Source organism: Felis catus, chromosome B3 (assembly GCF_018350175.1).
Source record: "Felis catus isolate Fca126 chromosome B3, F.catus_Fca126_mat1.0, whole genome shotgun sequence".
NCBI lineage: Eukaryota > Metazoa > Chordata > Mammalia > Carnivora > Felidae > Felis > Felis catus.
Window position 1 is genome coordinate 40,257,305 of NC_058373.1, and position 15,930 is coordinate 40,273,234.

General features: G+C 49.1%; 1 protein-coding gene across 13 annotated transcripts in view; it reads left to right on the plus strand.

Moving 5' to 3' along the window:
* Positions 1–2,564: 2,564 nt before the first annotated feature.
* Positions 2,565–15,930, plus strand: part of PIF1 (PIF1 5'-to-3' DNA helicase) — a 45,535-nt gene continuing 32,169 nt past the window's right edge. For 3 of the 13 annotated variants that reach the window (XM_045059161.1, XM_045059162.1, XM_023255203.2), the window contains exons 1-11: positions 2,579–4,257; positions 9,808–10,384; positions 11,330–11,462; positions 11,548–11,673; positions 11,800–11,953; positions 12,045–12,159; positions 12,236–12,342; positions 13,755–13,894; positions 14,247–14,353; positions 15,043–15,130; positions 15,256–15,401. In XM_045059161.1, coding sequence (XP_044915096.1) covers positions 9,827–10,384; positions 11,330–11,462; positions 11,548–11,673; positions 11,800–11,953; positions 12,045–12,159; positions 12,236–12,342; positions 13,755–13,894; positions 14,247–14,353; positions 15,043–15,130; positions 15,256–15,401 — 1,674 coding nt within the window. In that variant the 5' untranslated portion in view covers positions 2,579–4,257; positions 9,808–9,826. Of the gene's footprint in view, positions 4,258–4,659; positions 4,713–7,045; positions 9,150–9,807; positions 10,385–11,329; positions 11,463–11,547; positions 11,674–11,799; positions 11,954–12,044; positions 12,160–12,235; positions 12,343–13,754; positions 13,895–14,246; positions 14,354–15,042; positions 15,131–15,255; positions 15,402–15,930 lie in introns of those variants that run through there. The other 10 variants (XM_045059166.1, XM_045059167.1, XM_045059169.1 and 7 more) reach the window with 10 other exon arrangements.

Below are 15,930 nucleotides of genomic sequence, written 5' to 3' on the forward strand. Positions count from 1 at the left end.
TAAGTATGTGTGAGATCAATGGTGACCTCCTTTGGCTCTAGCTGCTATAGCAGCAGCTGCACCAGTTGACCAAGCTCCCCTTTCACTGCCTTCTGCTGGTCCTCAGGCCCCCAAGCCACTTACAGCCCTGCATGGAAAAAGGTAGCTTGGGGCCCAAGGGGGAGGAAGCTGGGGGCATACATTTTCTTTATGCCTGGGCCTGGGTTCCTTATCTAAAAGGATGAGGAAAATCCAGGCTATGGATTTGAGAAAGTCAATGTTTATGGCAACCACATGGTTTTATTCCCTCAGTATGGTTTATTCCCTCTCCAGAGCTGGGCACCTCATGCCTGAGGACTCAGAAGATCCTGTATCTGAAAACTCAGATTCCACATGCAGGAGCCCAAAGACCCTGAGGAATTTGTGTTGTTGCACAGCTCATGATTCGGTTGGGGTAAGGTCAGTTTTCATATCCAGTGAGCTCTGTCACTTTTGGGAGTGAGCCACTGATAACCACTTTGGCATCGGTTTTCCCATCCAGCGAGCCATGCTGGCCCTCTGGTTGTTGCTCCCGCACCACATGCATTCATTCAACACAAATATTTTCTTTGCCTTGATCATCAGTCCTTACACTAATATCTGGAAGATAATGGCAAGACCCAGAGTTCCTGTCCTCCATCAGGAGAGAAAGGTGTGTAAACAGATGAGAAAACCGTATGTTAAATGTGAGGGTAAATGCACATAGGAAGGGCACCAAAACCAGAACAAAGGGTCAACACAGGCATTCTAGACACAGGGGAGAGTATAAGCAATGGCAAAGAAGCATGAAACAGTATAGTGTGTGTTGGGGGGGGGGGGCGGGTAGGGAGCGGCTAAGCTGGAGAAGCCGACAGAGCTCAGTGTCTGAGAAAGGGCCTTGAAGGCTGTATTGAGGGGGCTATATTTTAACCTCAGGGTAATGGGAAACCATTGAAAGTTTTTGGCTGTGGAAGTGATGGAGTCTGTTTTGCATGTACACCATTTAATCAACAAAACTTATTGGGGGCCTCTTAAGTAGGGTGCTTTCCAATACTTCATCCTGGCATTTATTCACTCAAAAGAATTTAGGGAGCCTCTGTCATCTGCTCACTGTACTAAACTCTTCACACATATCTCCTTTAATCTTCACACAAGTGGATAATGACCCGAGAGATAGATACAATTGTTATATTCATTTAACAGATCTTGAATCCAAGGCTTAGACCTGTTTAAGGTCACTTGACTGGTGAGTGGTGGTTTCAAGGATTCAAACCTCCCTTGACTCCAGAGTATGTGCTGTCTACTAAATGTTTTGGCAGCATTGTATGACCAGGCCTCACAAGATCCAGGCCCTGCCTTGGAGAGATGAAGAGCCAGTAGGAGGGTAGACAAGTCCTTAGAAGGGCTCTGATGAAAGAATACACAGTGTATGGTGAAAGCTGCTTCCCAGAGGAAGGGCTGGAGTGATTGAGTTGTATTCCACTAGGGTGGACATCTTACAAAAGCAGTAACTTTTGTAGAACATCGTGACTTGTCAGGGGAACTGTAGGCAGATTTGTGCAGTCATGTGTGTGTGGTGGTGGCGGCGGTGGTGGGAGATTTCAGAAAAGTACCATCGGGGAGGCATCAGGAGCTAGAGCATTAAGGACCTTAAGTGCTGACCTAAGGTATTTGAAATTCTTCCTGCAAATTGCAGGGGGCCACTGAAGCAGGGTGGACGCGATTTTCATTTTAAAACCTCATTTTTGGGGTGCCTTAGTTGAGCATCAGACTCCTGATTTCAGCTCAGGTCATGATCCCAGGGTTGTGGGATGGAGTCCTTTGTCCACCAGTTCTGTGCTGTGAAGGCTGCTTAAGATTCTATCTCCCTATGCCCCTCTCCTTGCTCATGCACACTCTTTCTGAAATAAAAAAACCAAACCAAACCAAACAAAGACAAAACTCATTTTCATGGCTGCTATGTGAAGAATGGTGACAGAGCATGAGAGATGGGGAGGCCCACTGTGTAGGAAACTGTTACAGAAAATCCAGGTTCAAGGTGATGGAGCCTGAACCAGGCCAGTGTTTATGAGGATGGTAGGGACAGATAGAGATTCAAGAGACAGTAAGGTGGGGGTGAGGAAGGGGGTGGAATTGGGGGAAAGTGGTTAAAAGATACAAACTTCCAGTTATAAGGTAAATGAGTGCTAGACTGTAATGTATAACATGATGACTATAGTTGATACCTTTGTATGATATATAGGGAAGATGTTAAGAGAGTAGATCCTAAGAGTTCTTATCACAAGGAGAAATTTGTTTTCTTTTGTTTTTATTGGATCTATGAGATGATGGATATTAACTAAGCCTATTGTAGTACTAATTTCACAGTATATGTAAATACATGGATATTTCAGCTGAGACCTGAAAGATGAAGACAGAGACAGCCACAAAAAGAGTTGAGGGGGAATGTATTTTTTTCTTCCTTTAAACAAATATTTTTAATTTTTTAAAGTAAACTCTACCCCCACCTCGGGGCTCAAACTCACGACCCCAACATCAAGAGATGTGTCCTCTACCAACTGAGCCAACCAGGCACCCTGGAGGAAGGTACTTCATGCAGAGAAAAAAAAAAAAAAAAGTGCAAAGACTCAGGAATAGGAATGGGCTTTGGGTGTACAAGGAGCACCAAGGAGGCTATTGTGACAGAGGCATATTGAGTAAGGGAGAAAGTGGTAGACTTGAGGTCACAGTGGAAGGAAGGGAGGGAGTTGGCTGTGGTAAAGACTATGGATTTTATTCTAAGAGGAATTGCCTAGAAAGGCACGGAGGGTTTTCCCATGGAGGGAAAAGCAACATGTGTTTATATGTTTGAAAAGATCCCATCCGCTGCTGTTTGGAGAAAGGACTGGATTGTAGGGGGACAGAGTGGAAGCCCGGAATCCAGTGTCATTAGGAGACTACTACTGAGATCCAGGGAGAGACAATAGGCTGCTAGCTCTAGGGTGTGGGGTGGAGACGGAGAGAATAGATCCAAATTACGTTTTGTAGGCAGACAGAACAGGTTTTGATGGTGGGTTAGATGTGGTAAGTAAAGAAGGAATCAAGGGTATGGTGATGCATTTACTGAAATGAAGACAGGAGAAAAACAGGTGTATATGGTGTTGGAGAAGGAGATTAAAAGCTCTGTTTTGGAGAAAGTAAGTTTGACATGCCTGCTAGGCATCTGTGTGGTGATATCAGAAGAACAAATGGAGACAGTCTGGAGTTCAGGGGAGAAAGGCAGGCTAGAGATACAATATTGGGAATCAGCATATAGCTGATAATCAAGCCATGGGATTAGAAAAGATGGAAAAGAAAAAAAAAAAGATAAAATCCTCCCCACATTGAGAGGTCTGGTTGAGGAAAAGGGAGTTAGCAAAGGAGGAGCCGATAAGTATGAAGTAACGAGTATGAAGTAGAAGTATGAAGAAACGAGGGGAGTGTGTTGTGGAAAAAGAGGATTTCAAGGAAGGAGGGTTACCTGTAGCAGAGGCTCAATAAATGAGTGTCAGCTGCCCCGTGATGAAGCAATGCCAAGTGAAATAGTGCTCTGGAAGCTGGAAGACCATTTCAGCATCTCTACAAATTGTCCCTGTAAGCTTAGAGTTGTTAAGGCGAGAGAGAAAAAGGACCATAAAGCTTTTAAGTATCAAATGAGATTATGGCCGAAAACGCATTCTGTAAGCCGCCCAGTCCTGTGATAACGTCACTGTTGGGTTTTTATTAATGAGCTGGCGATTAGAATTAAGACCACCGGTGAGGGAGAGCGCCTAAGACGTACAGAAAGAGTTGTCAAGAAGGAAATTTCATAATGAAGAAAACTCCCGAGAGCTTGCGTCAAAACCAGGCTTGGGGTTAGGCGAGAGATACGGGAGCATTGCTGCGCTTCATTTAGAATTTAACCCTGCGGCGATAGCAGTAAGAAAAACAGGGCGGATGGAAAACTCAAAGCTGAGAAGGAGGAAGTCCGGCCCCAAACGTGAGATTTCTCTGGCTCCGCCTCCCTCCTCCACGGGCCAATCAGGATCCAACTGACAGGACGGAGAAAGAGGGCGGAGCCTGAGGTCCGTTAATAACCGCTAAGCCCCATTCAGTTATTCATTTGATTCCTTTCCCTCCAAGGGTTTACTGTTGCTGCTCCTACAAAACTTTGGGAGGGCATACCACTTTGGAAAAAGCTCTGGCAGTTTCATATAAAAGTAAATGTGTACCTGTTCGATGACTCAGCAGTTTCTCACCAAGGTATTTATTTTTGTTTATTTTTAATGTTTGTTTATTTTTTTTAATTTTTTTTCAACGTTTATTTATTTTTGGGACAGAGAGAGACAGAGCATGAACGGGGGAGGGACAGAGAGAGAGGGAGACACAGAATCAGAAACAGGCTCCAGGCTCTGAGCCATCAGCCCAGAGCCTGACGCGGGGCTCGAACTCACGGACCACGAGATCGTGACCTGGCTGAAGTCGGACGCTTAACCGACTGAGCCACTCAGGCGCCCCAAATGTTTGTTTATTTTTTAGAGACAGAGTGTGAGCAGGGAAGGGGCAGAGAGAGAGAGAGAGAGAGAGAGGGAAACCAAGAATCTGAAGCAGGCTGTCAGCACAGATCCCGACGCGGGACTGAAACTCACCTGGAGATCATGAGCTGAGCCGAAGTCTGAAGCTTAACCAACTGAGCCATTCAGGTGCCCCTCACTGAGGTATTTATTTTTAAAAATTAAAGCATAAACCCACAGAAAGCCCAGATATCCATCAACAGTAAAATGGAAAACTAGTACAGTATATCCATACGGATGGAATACTACTTAGCAATAAAAAGGAACCAACTACTGATACAGCAACATGGATGAATCTCCAAATAATTACGCTGAGTGAAAGAAACCTGTACACAAACAATACATATTGTATAATTCCATTTACAAGAAGTTTTAGAACAAACTAAATTTATGGTGAAAACCAAGTTAGAGCAGAGTTGCCTGAGGATTGAGGGTGGGAATTGAGTGGTGCAAAGTGACCTGAGGAAACTTTCTAGGTGATGATAATGTTCTTAGAACTGTGCAATGAAGAAAATGTCCCATAGCTTCTAGCCACATGCAACTACTGAGCATTTGAAGTGTGGCCAGTACGACTCAAAAACTGAATTTTAGGGCACCTGGATGACTCAGTTAATTGAGCATTGAACTTTGGCTCAGGTCATGATCCCACGGTTCTTAGGTTCAAGCCCCACCTCAGGCTATGGGCTGACAGCGTGAAGCATGTCTCCCTCTCTCTATCTCTACCCCTCCTCCGCTCGTTCGCACGGGCGTACTCTCTCTCTCAAAAAAATAAATAAAAAATAAAAGAAAACCTTTAGAAAAACAAAACTGAAGCTTAAATTTCATTTAATTTTAATTCATTTGAATTTAAAATTAGCCACATGTGGCTGGTAACTACCATATACAGCATGGTTTATATCCTGATAAGGACTCGGCTGCACAGATAATATGTGTTTGTCAAAACTCTTCTCATGATAAGCGTAAGAGTTGTGCATTTCATCATTTGTGAAGTTTACATTAAAAAGATAAGCATCAGGGCACCTGGGTTGCTCCGTCCAACTTCAGCTCAGGTCATGATCTCACAGCTCCCGAGTTCGAGCCCCGCGTTGGACTCTGTGCTGACAGCTCAGAGCCTGGAGCCTCCTTCCGATTCTGTGTCTCCCTCTCTCTCTGACCCTCTCTCGCTCATGCTGTGTCTCTCTCTGCCTCTCAAAAATGAATAAACATTTAAAAAAAATTTTTTTTAAGACAAGCATTAGGGGGTGCCTAGGTGGCTCAGTCGGTTAAGCATTGCACTTTGGCTCAGGTCTTGACCTCAAGGTTCCTGAATTGGAGCCCCACATCAGGCTCTCTGTTGTCATCACAGAGCCTGCTTCAGATCCTCTGTCTCCCTGTTTCTCTGCCCCTGCCCCCCTCAAAAATAAATAAACTTAAAAGGGGGGAGGGGACTTGAAAAAAAAAGATAAGCTTTAGGGCAACTGGCTGGATCAGTCAGTATAGCATACTTGACTCTTGATCGTGGGGTCATGAGTTCAGTCCCCACATTGGGTGTGGAGCCTACTTAAGAAAAAAAAAAAAAGCATAAACCCTAGTTAATGCTATGCATGTTAAAGTGTTTAGACATGAAATGTACTGTTGTCTGCAACTTCAAAATGCATAATAGATGGATTCATGAATGTTGAGATGGACAGATGATCAGACATGATAAAACATTAATTGTAGCATCTTGGTGGTGGGTTTATGGGTGTTCACTGTACAATTCTTTCAACCTTTCTGTTTATGTTGGAATATGTTCAGAATAAAATGCTGGAGTTCTCAAGAGCTGAGAGGAGAAAGGAGTGGGGAGTTATTTTCTCATGGGTACAAACTTTGGGATGATGAAAATTTTCTAGAACTAGTGGTGATGGTTATGCAATGCTTGAAAGTACTTAATGGCAATGAGTTGTACACTTAAAAATGGTTAAGGGGCACCTGGGTGGCTCAGTCAGTTAAGCATCCGACTTCAGCTCAGGTCATGATCTCATTCATGAGTTCAAGCCCCGCGTCGGGCTCTGTGCTGACAGCTCGGAGCCTGGAGCCTGCTTCGGATTCTGTGTCTCCCTCTCTCTCTCTGCCCCTTCCCTGCTTGTGCGCTCTCTCTCTCTCTCTCTCTCTCTCTCTCTCTCTCTCTCTCTCTCTCTCTCAAAAATAAACAGTAAAAAAAAATTTTTTTTTTAAATGGTTAAGATGCTGGGGCACCTGGGTGGTCGATCAGTTAAACATCAACTTCGGCTCAGGTCATGGTCTCGCAGTTCCTGAGTTTGAGCCCCGTGTCGGGCTCTGTGCTGCCATCTCAGAGCCTGGAGTCTGCTTCAGATTCTGTGTCTCCCTCTCTCTCTGCTCCTTCCCCATTCGTGCTCAGTGCCTCTCTGTCTCTCAAAAATAAATAAACATTAAAAAATGGTTAAGATGGTAAAATTTTGATGTTATTTACATTGTACAAATTTTTTTTTTTTAAGTTTGAAAGCCAAAAGGAAAAAAAAAAAAACACTCGGGGAAAATCCATGTGGAAGTGTCTGTGCCTTCTCTAGAGGCAGTCAAGGGTACTGCACAGAAAGAAAGGGGAAGGAAGCAGGCTGTTTGTCGGTGTGCTGGGCCCATTTTGAGCAAAGGGTAGCGGGAAGAAAGAACAGAGGCTTTAGAAACAGACCTGGGTTCATAATCCTAGCTCTTTTCACGTTGTAGTTGTGTGACTGTACTTGTTTCTTAGTGCTGTTGCTGCTGTAACAAATTACCACAAATTTAGTGACTTAAAGCGACATAATCTATTATCTTGCAGTTCTAGAGGTCTGACATGTGTCTCACTGGGCTAAAATCAGGACCTGTGTTCATTCTGTAGATTCTAGGGAGGAAGAACCTACTTTCTTGCCATTTCCAGCTTCTAGAAGCCTCCTGTATTCTATGTCTTGATTCATGACCCTTTTCTCTGTCAAAGCCAGCAGTAACCTCTTCAAATCTTTCTGTTTCTCACACACACCTCTGCTTCTTTATCTCGTCTCCTGTTCTCTCTTGCTTTCCTGTTTGCTTTATAAGAATGCTTGTGATTCCATGGCCCACCCAAAAATCCAGGATAATCTTTCCATTTCGGGATCCTTAATTTATCACATCGGCAAAATCTCTTTTGGCATGTAAGGTAACATATTCATAAATTCTGGGGATTAGGATGGGGGCATCTTAGGGAGACCATTATTCTGCCTACCACAGTGATGTTGAGATTTTCCCCATGCCACTGGGGACTGATATGTCAAGATAGAACTGAAGAGGAAAAATATTTCTCCTGATTTTTTTTCTAACAGTTTTATTGAGATATAATTCATATGCCAAAAAATTTGCCCATTTAAAGCATCAGTTCAATGGTTTTTAGTATAGCCACAGAGTTCTACAATCAATGAACATTTTCATCTTTGACCATTTTTATATATGAGGAAACAAAGTAAACTTGCTTAGAGTAACATCTAACTGGCAGGGCTGGGTCATGGCAGCAGCTGTCAGGAGCTGAGCTTCCAGTCCAGGCCTGGATTCCCTTCATGAAATTAGACGAGTCATCTGGGAGCAGTGTGGCATAATAGTTAAACAGCAGGTGCTCACGCTGGGTTAGACTTGGGTTCAAGGCTTTGCTTTGCTATCTACAAGCTATGTGATCTTTGGTAAAATCTCCTGGAGCCTTGGTTTCCTCATTTGAAAAATGAGGACAAGCCAATAAAGGAGGGGGCTGACTCACCTGTAAGATCCCTTCCAGCTATGTAATTAGAAGCGTCAATGAGGGGGTTGAAAAGATAATTAAAAATACATTCTCTGAGCAGCCAGTGCATTTGACAAAAGGGATACGAACTCCCTGAAGACAGAGGCTCACATGCTTCCTTTGTACTCCCTGAGCACCTGACACAGGTCTAGGAATTCCTGAACGATGGGCCTCAGCCTGCTTGGAGACAAATGCATAAAATGACCCTTACAGAGGCAGAGAAGGATGAAAAGAGGGGTAGGGGGCGGGGGCAGAGGAAGCGACAGGCCTTTGGGTGGTCGGCCCAGGGGTCCAGGAATCGGCAAGCGCCAGGTGAAGGTAAACACGGGTGGGAGGGATCAGAGGCAGCTCATCCCCCAAGGCCAAGTTCAGCCGCTGTGTGGGGGCTAAAGCAGAGAAAAAGTGTGTTGGAGGCACCGTTCTGAAAACAAATCTTCAAGCCGCGTTGTGTGACGCGACACCACGCATCGCCTTGCTGCAGCCCTCCGCCCCTTTCCACTTCCACTGATCCACCGGCTTTGGTATGCTCGCCCACCACTATAAGCCTCCTTCCTCCACCTTGCGATTGGTACAGCCCAAGCTCTGGGAGTTGGAACCCAATGAAAGACACGCCCGTTGTCACGCCCCTGTCTCTGATTGGCTGGAGAATTTAAAGATCCGGCCGGTGATAGGATGATTCTCTACTCCTAGATTTGAAAGTTCCTAGTGCCCAAGTTTAGTTAACTGGCCGGCTCTGTTCAGCGCGTTCCTCCGAGTGCCGGTGCAAGTGAGTGTCCACGCGATCCCGGAGGTGGGAGACAAAGTTCTGCTTTTTTCAAAAGGTCTCTGCCGGGAGGGTGCAGACGAGTGGGTCAGACGGAAGAAACAGGGATTCCTGGGCCCCAGGATCCCTCGCGATTTTCGCTGGCAAATATTCTCCACCCTATGCCCACCTTAGAGATTGGGAAGAAGAGTCAGAGCTGCGGAATCACACTAATCCTGACTCCTACCAGTCGTTGTAGCCCCTCAGTCCGTTTCCATTTCTGTACACGGGAAATAGATTGACCTGGCTGCATATAAACTAGTGAACATATCTGGAGGAAAGAAGGTACTTATTACAAGTCAGCCCCCTGCTCATCCCTCCTCGTGCGCTTCCCCTTCTTCTTTGGGAGAGGACTGAGGATCCCCTTGTCCGCCCTGGGCCTCTTGGAAACAGGTTTCTCTTTTGTTACGGAGCCTGCTTGTCAGACAGCCGAGGCTCTCCAATCCTGGGTGCATTTGATGCTGCCCATCCACCATTCTGGAAATTACTGCGTAGGAGAGTAATGTCTCTGTGAATTCTGGTTGGCCCAGGTCTCTCACCGTCTCCATGACCTCTTTGTGTTACCAGTACCAGCCTCCGTGACCTTATTTGGCTTTGACCCGGCTCCTGTCAAAGTCTCTATACCACCTATTATGCCCCTGAGTCCTTGTGACCCCTGTGCTTCCGGCCTCTTGCAGACCTCCGGGGGCGGTGGAGATGCTGTCGGGCACCCAGGCAGCGCCAGTGGAATTCGAGGACGCAGAGCTGCGGTGTCGCGTGGCTGTGGAGGAGCTGAGCCCCAGCGGGCAGCCGCGAAAGCGCCAGGCCCTACGCACCGCGGAGCTGAGCCTGGGACGAAATGAGCGCCGCGAGTTGCTGCTGCGGCTGCAAGCGCCTGGGCCCGCGGGGCGGCCGCGCTGCTTCCCTCTGAGGGCGGCGCGCCTGTTCACGCGCTTCGCAGCGGCCGGGCGCAGCACACTACGGCTCCCAGTCGACGGAGCTCCCCGCGCGGGCGCTGTGCAGCTGCTGCTCTCCGACTGTCCCCCCGACCGCCTGCGACGCTTCCTGCGCACGCTGCGTCTCAAGCTGGCCGCAGCCCCGGGCCCCGGACCGGCCTCCGCCCGCGCACAGCTGCTTGGCCCGCGGCCCCGAGACTTCGTCACCATCAGCCCAGTGCAGCCGGAGGAGCTGCGGCGCGCGGCGCCCACCGGTGTCCCGCACGCCACGCCCGTGAAGCGGCCGAGGGAGCTCCGGGCGAGATCTGAGCCCAGCAACGTGAGGACCGGAAAGCGGGGACGCCTTAGGGAGTGGGTGTGCCACTGAGATGGAAGAGACCCAGGAGGTCCAAGTTTGGGGTTGGGGGGAGGATGGTGGCAGTATTCGAGGAGGTTGCTGGTTATCTCAGAGGAGATGCCCATCAGACGTAGGAGGATGACAGAGAGATGAGGGTTGTGCGTATTTCCCATAGTGCAATTCCTGAGTAAGCTAGAATGGGAAAAAGGCCCAGGTCACGTTAAAAGGGAAAGAGAAGGAGGCCTAGAAAGAAAGGTGACTTTAGAAGAAAAAGTAGGAAGCTATTCAGCCTGGAGAAGGAGAGAAGCTTTTGAAAAAAAGAATTGGTCAGCAGTGTCTGGGCAGCCAACGGGTCTGATCATATTTGGGGGGGGGAGGGGGGGCGGTGTGCAAAGCCTGGTGGGTTTGTGAACTGGGGCAGATGGATGGTAGACTACAGGGGTTCAAGACTAAGCTGGTGAAAGGATGGAGATGGAACAAGAAAGGGGCCCTGTCCAGGCAGGGTTTTGCTGGGGTATTTTGTTTTGTTTACTTTTTTTTTTTTTTTTTTTTTAAGTAGGCCTCACATCCATTGTGGGGCTTGAACTCAGGACTCTGAGGTCAAGAGTCACATGCTCCACCAACTGAGCCAGCCAGGCACCCCATTGCTGGGGTATTTTGAAGTGAGAGAGACAGGTTTGTGACAGAAAGAGAAGTGAGAAGGAAGGACCTGTGAGAGAACCAGGAGATTTAGGGAAACCAGGGGAGGGAGCTGAGGGAGGTCTGGACCTCCGTTAGACCTACTTAATGCAGTAATCAGGGCACCAGGGATCAGTGGAGGGGCTTCAAGGAGTGAAGCCAGCAGAGACCTAGCATTGTGCGCAAGCTAAGAAGGGAGGGGCAATGCCTAAGGGGTGGTAGGAAGCTCTGAGTCCTGTCCCCCTATAGGAAGCCCCAAAGTGGCCCTTGCCTGTGAAGAGGCTGAGCTTGCCCCCAAGCAAACCACAGCTTTCTGAAGAACAGGCTGCTGTGCTGAGGGTTGTCCTGAAAGGCCAGAGCATCTTCTTCACTGGGAGTGCAGGTAGTGGAGGGCAGAATAGGGGCTGGGGGAACGGAGGTGGGATACAGTGGAGGAGCAGGTGACCCTGACTTTACCCTCTGCCCAGGGACAGGGAAGTCTTATCTGCTGAAGCGTATCCTGGGCTTGCTGCCTCCCACAGGTACTGTGGCTACTGCCAGCACTGGGGTGGCAGCCTGCCACATCGGGGGTACCACTCTTCATGCCTTTGCAGGTAAGTAGGAACCTCTAGGGCTTGAGCTGGAAGCAAGCCAGGCCTCTGAGAAGGGAGGGAGAGGGGGTCAGGGTTGGGCCAGGGCCACGGTCTCAGGCTAAATACTCTCTCTCACATCACTCACAGGCATTGGCTCAGGCCAGGCTCCTCTGGCCCAATGTGTAGCCCTGGCTCAGCGGCCAGCTGTGCGGCAGGGCTGGCTGAACTGCCAGCGGCTAGTCATTGATGAGATCTCCATGGTGGAGGCCGACCTGTTTGACAAGCTGGAAGCCGTGGCCAGGTGAGTATATGCAGTAAGGGCTGTGTTCTGGTGGTTTTCCATATGGAACCTGTCCATCCCAGCTCCTAAAGTACCCCATGCTCCTCTCCAGAGCTATCCGGCAGCAGAACAAACCATTTGGAGGGATCCAGCTCATCATCTGTGGGGACTTCCTGCAGCTGCCACCTGTAACCAAGGGCTCCCAGCCCCCAAAGTTCTGCTTTCAGGTATCACTCACCCTCTAGCCCTGTCCTCCATAGATGTCTGCTCTTCTCCCTAATACCCCTACTCTCCCCACACCAGGCCAAGAGCTGGAGAAGATGTGTCCCAGTGACCCTAGAGCTGACCGAGGTGTGGAGGCAGGCAGACCAGACCTTCATCTCTCTGCTGCAGGCTGTCAGGCTGGGAAGGTGGGCCCTGGTGAACAGAGAAGGGGCCACGGATGAGGATCCAAGTGTGGGTCACAGGGGAACACAGGGATCCAGAGAAGGGGGAAAAAATGCTTCATGGCCCCATAGAAGATGGTCACTATGTGAGCACTGGGACCCTGCCTCCTCCAAGGTTGGGTCCCCATCACCCAGCACAGGCCCTGGCACAGAGTAGATGTCAGGGAAGTGTGGGCACATGGACACACAGGAGGAAATCAGAGATGTTAACACTCCTATTTCACAGATGCTGAAACAGGGGTTCAAAGAGGTGAAGTACCTTGCCCAGAGTCACAGCCAGTAAGTGCCTGGGCTGGGATTTGAACCTGGTCTGATTCTAAAGCCCAAGTTCCTTCCATTCTCAGAGCCTATGGGGTCACTTGATGAGGGAAGGAGGTTGCAGACATAATCCTACCCCAGCTAGGACAAAAGGCTGAAATGCCAGGACTAGTCTAACGTGAGAGTGGACAGGAGGACAGGAAGGTGGAAGACATGGCCCAGAGCTGGGCTTTGAAAACCAGACTGAAATGGGATGGGGAGCAAGTGGTTGTGGTGAGGGGCTTTCTATGCTTAGAGACCCCTGTCAGACAGAGGAGGCAGGTAGGAAGGTGCATAGCATACACCAGCATGTGTGGGGAACAAGAGGAAGGCTGAGTGGCAGAGCAGTGAGAGATGGTCCCGTTTTTCCCCTTCTTCCACCTGATTTGCTGTTGTTCCCAGGCTTTCTCGTGTGGAGGAAAGCTTGAGATAGAAACACCAGCTAGGGGCACCTGGCCGGGTCAGTCGGAGAAGCATGTGATTCTTAATCTTGAGGTCCCCAGTTCAAGCCCCACATTGGGTGTACAGATTTATTAAATAAACTTTAAACACACACACACACGCACACACACACACACACATATTATATATATATATATATATATATATATATATATATATATATATATATATATATACACACACACACACACACTAGATTTTTGTCCCCAAAGCAGCAAGCAAGAGGCTAGAAGATAGTAACCTGGAGACTGATTTGATTATAGGCTACCAGTATGACAGGTTATCGACATCAGCACCTTGTCTAGGTCCTTTAAACTTCTGGCCTATGCTCACTCATCATATCCAACTTCCTCTGGAGCACCGGGGTGGGAGGGTGGCTAGCTCCTACCTGGAGGCATTCACAGGGAAGGGAGCCTGCCCATGATCATTCTCCATGTCTGGGGTCTGAGTGGGGAAGGGCAACTTGGTCTGCCTGGGGGCCAGCACATTTTGCCCTGGTGACCCTTTCTAATCCCTCAGCCTGACCCATGGCCTATTGCTTGGGCCATATCAGCTCTGTGCCCTGCCTTCCCTGGTGTTCAGGGGGGTGCTCTGCCCTGACAGCCTAGCCTCTACAGGTGCTCAGATGAAGTGACCCACCAGCTCCAGGCCACAGCCTCCCATAAGGTGGGGCGAGATGGGATTGTGGCCACGAGGCTTTGCACTCACCAGGATGATGTGGCCCTCACCAATGAGAGGCGACTGCAGGAACTGCCAGGTGAGCAGGGAGCCAGGGCTGGGCAAGACCATCTGGGAGAAGCCGTCAGGCACATGTGGGCCCTCCTCCCCCAACAGCTTGGATATTTAGGCCCCTAACTTCTCTGGCCATAAAGGCCTTTACATTTGTAGATGTAACTGTGACTTGGAGAGGCAGGACTTTGAATGGGTCAAGGTCACCGAACTAGTAAATGTTGGAAGTAAGACTTGAACCCAGGCTCCTGATTCAAAAGCCCTGGCTTGCCTGAACTGTCCCCACTACCTCCTTCCATACCCTGGTCTAATATATGTTTTTGGAAACTGAACCACAAGTCAGTGACTTGTAATCTGTTTGCCCAACTCTTTTTTCCTAGGTGAGGTACACAGCTTTAAGGCCATGGACAGTGACCCCGAGCAAGCCCGAACCCTGAATGCCCATTGTCCTGTTAGCCAGATCCTTCAACTAAAGCTGGGGGCCCAGGTGAGTTGGGAAGCAGGGCCAAAACCCTGAAAGCCTGGGCCTCTCCTGTCCTTGCACCTCTCCCCAGGCTGCTTCACAGCCAGAAAGCCTAGCTGTGACCCCAGTGAACTCCCTCCCTCCCGCTTCTACCCACCTTCCCGTCTTCAGCCTCCCACTGCCCTCCTCTTGCTAAGCCTGGGAGCACCAGCAGCAATGCTTTGGACAAGTCCCTTTCTCTTGCTGAAGATCAGTTTCCACATCTGTGTAGTGTGAAAGAGCCCTGCTTCTTCCCATGGTGTTGGGGTGGGCCAAATGGGAGACTTGCCTTGGGTTCCGAAGGGCACTTAAGGGCTGGAGAGGGGTGGCAGGACCTGGGGCTGTCCCTCATGATTGCGGCCCATACACATATCGCATAACAGACATGATCATTTTCAGAGCCATGTGAGGTCTGTTACATTATTGCTCTTTCCCTCTTCCTGAGGCAAACAGCAAATGTCATTCCACTTTGACATTAGGTGCAACTGAGACCGGGGAAAATAAAGCAGCTTGCCATAGGGGTCACAGTCAGCAGATGGCAGAGTTAAGGATTAGGTCTTAGTGCCCCTCCATGAGTGCCCCCAGCCTTCTGGGACTGCTACAGCAAGTCTGGAACTGAGGCAGGGCATAGGAATGGGCTGTTCTCCATGGGTCAAGTCCTCTTTCTCTTGCAGGTGATGTTGGTGAAGAACTTAGCGGTGTCCCGAGGCCTGGTGAATGGTGCCCGTGGGGTGGTTGTTGGGTTCGAGACAGAGGGGAGAGGTAGGCAGTGGGGGAGCAGTCCTACAGCTTGGGTTTGCGGCAGGGCCCTGGGGTATGTGAGGTGCTCCTCACCTCTGAGCCCTGAAGCAGGGCTGAAAGGTGGGATTTCTCCACACCTCCCTCAGGGCTGCCCCAGGTGCGGTTCCTGTGTGGAGTCACCGAGGTCATCCATGCTGACCGCTGGACGGTGCAGGCCACTGGCGGCCAACTCCTCAGTCGGCAGCAGCTGCCCCTCCAGCTGGCCTGGGCAATATCTATCCACAAGAGCCAGGTGAGCAATCAGTGTGGGGGACGGGGACAGGGCAGGGCAGACGGGGGGACTGAATAGACCTAGGGCATGTTGAAGGAGGTTCTTAAAGGCTTTATGGAGGTTGAGTTTGCTCTGGATAGACAGTTCCAGACCATCGCTTCTCGGCCTTTTGGCTAAGATCAAGTGTAGTCAAAGTTCCACACCAGTGGCAGAATTAACCTTTCTTTAGTGCGTTTCCCATCCTGCTTCCTCTCCCTTTCCCAAACACATAATCTCCTATTCTGCCATTTTGTGAGGCACTACCAGATGTTAAATTTAATCCTTACAACTGTGCGAGGTATAGATGTGATCATCATTCCTGTTCTACAGAAGAGAAAACTAAAGCTCAGAGCAGTTAAGTAACTTGCCCAAAGTTACACAGAGAGTGAGAGGCAGATCCAGGATTCATTTCCATGCTTGTCTGACCCAGGCCTGTGCTCTTTCCTTTCGCCACCATGCCTCTACTGAATTTGTGTCTCTTGGACCTCCTCCCACTCAGACACTCAGCTGC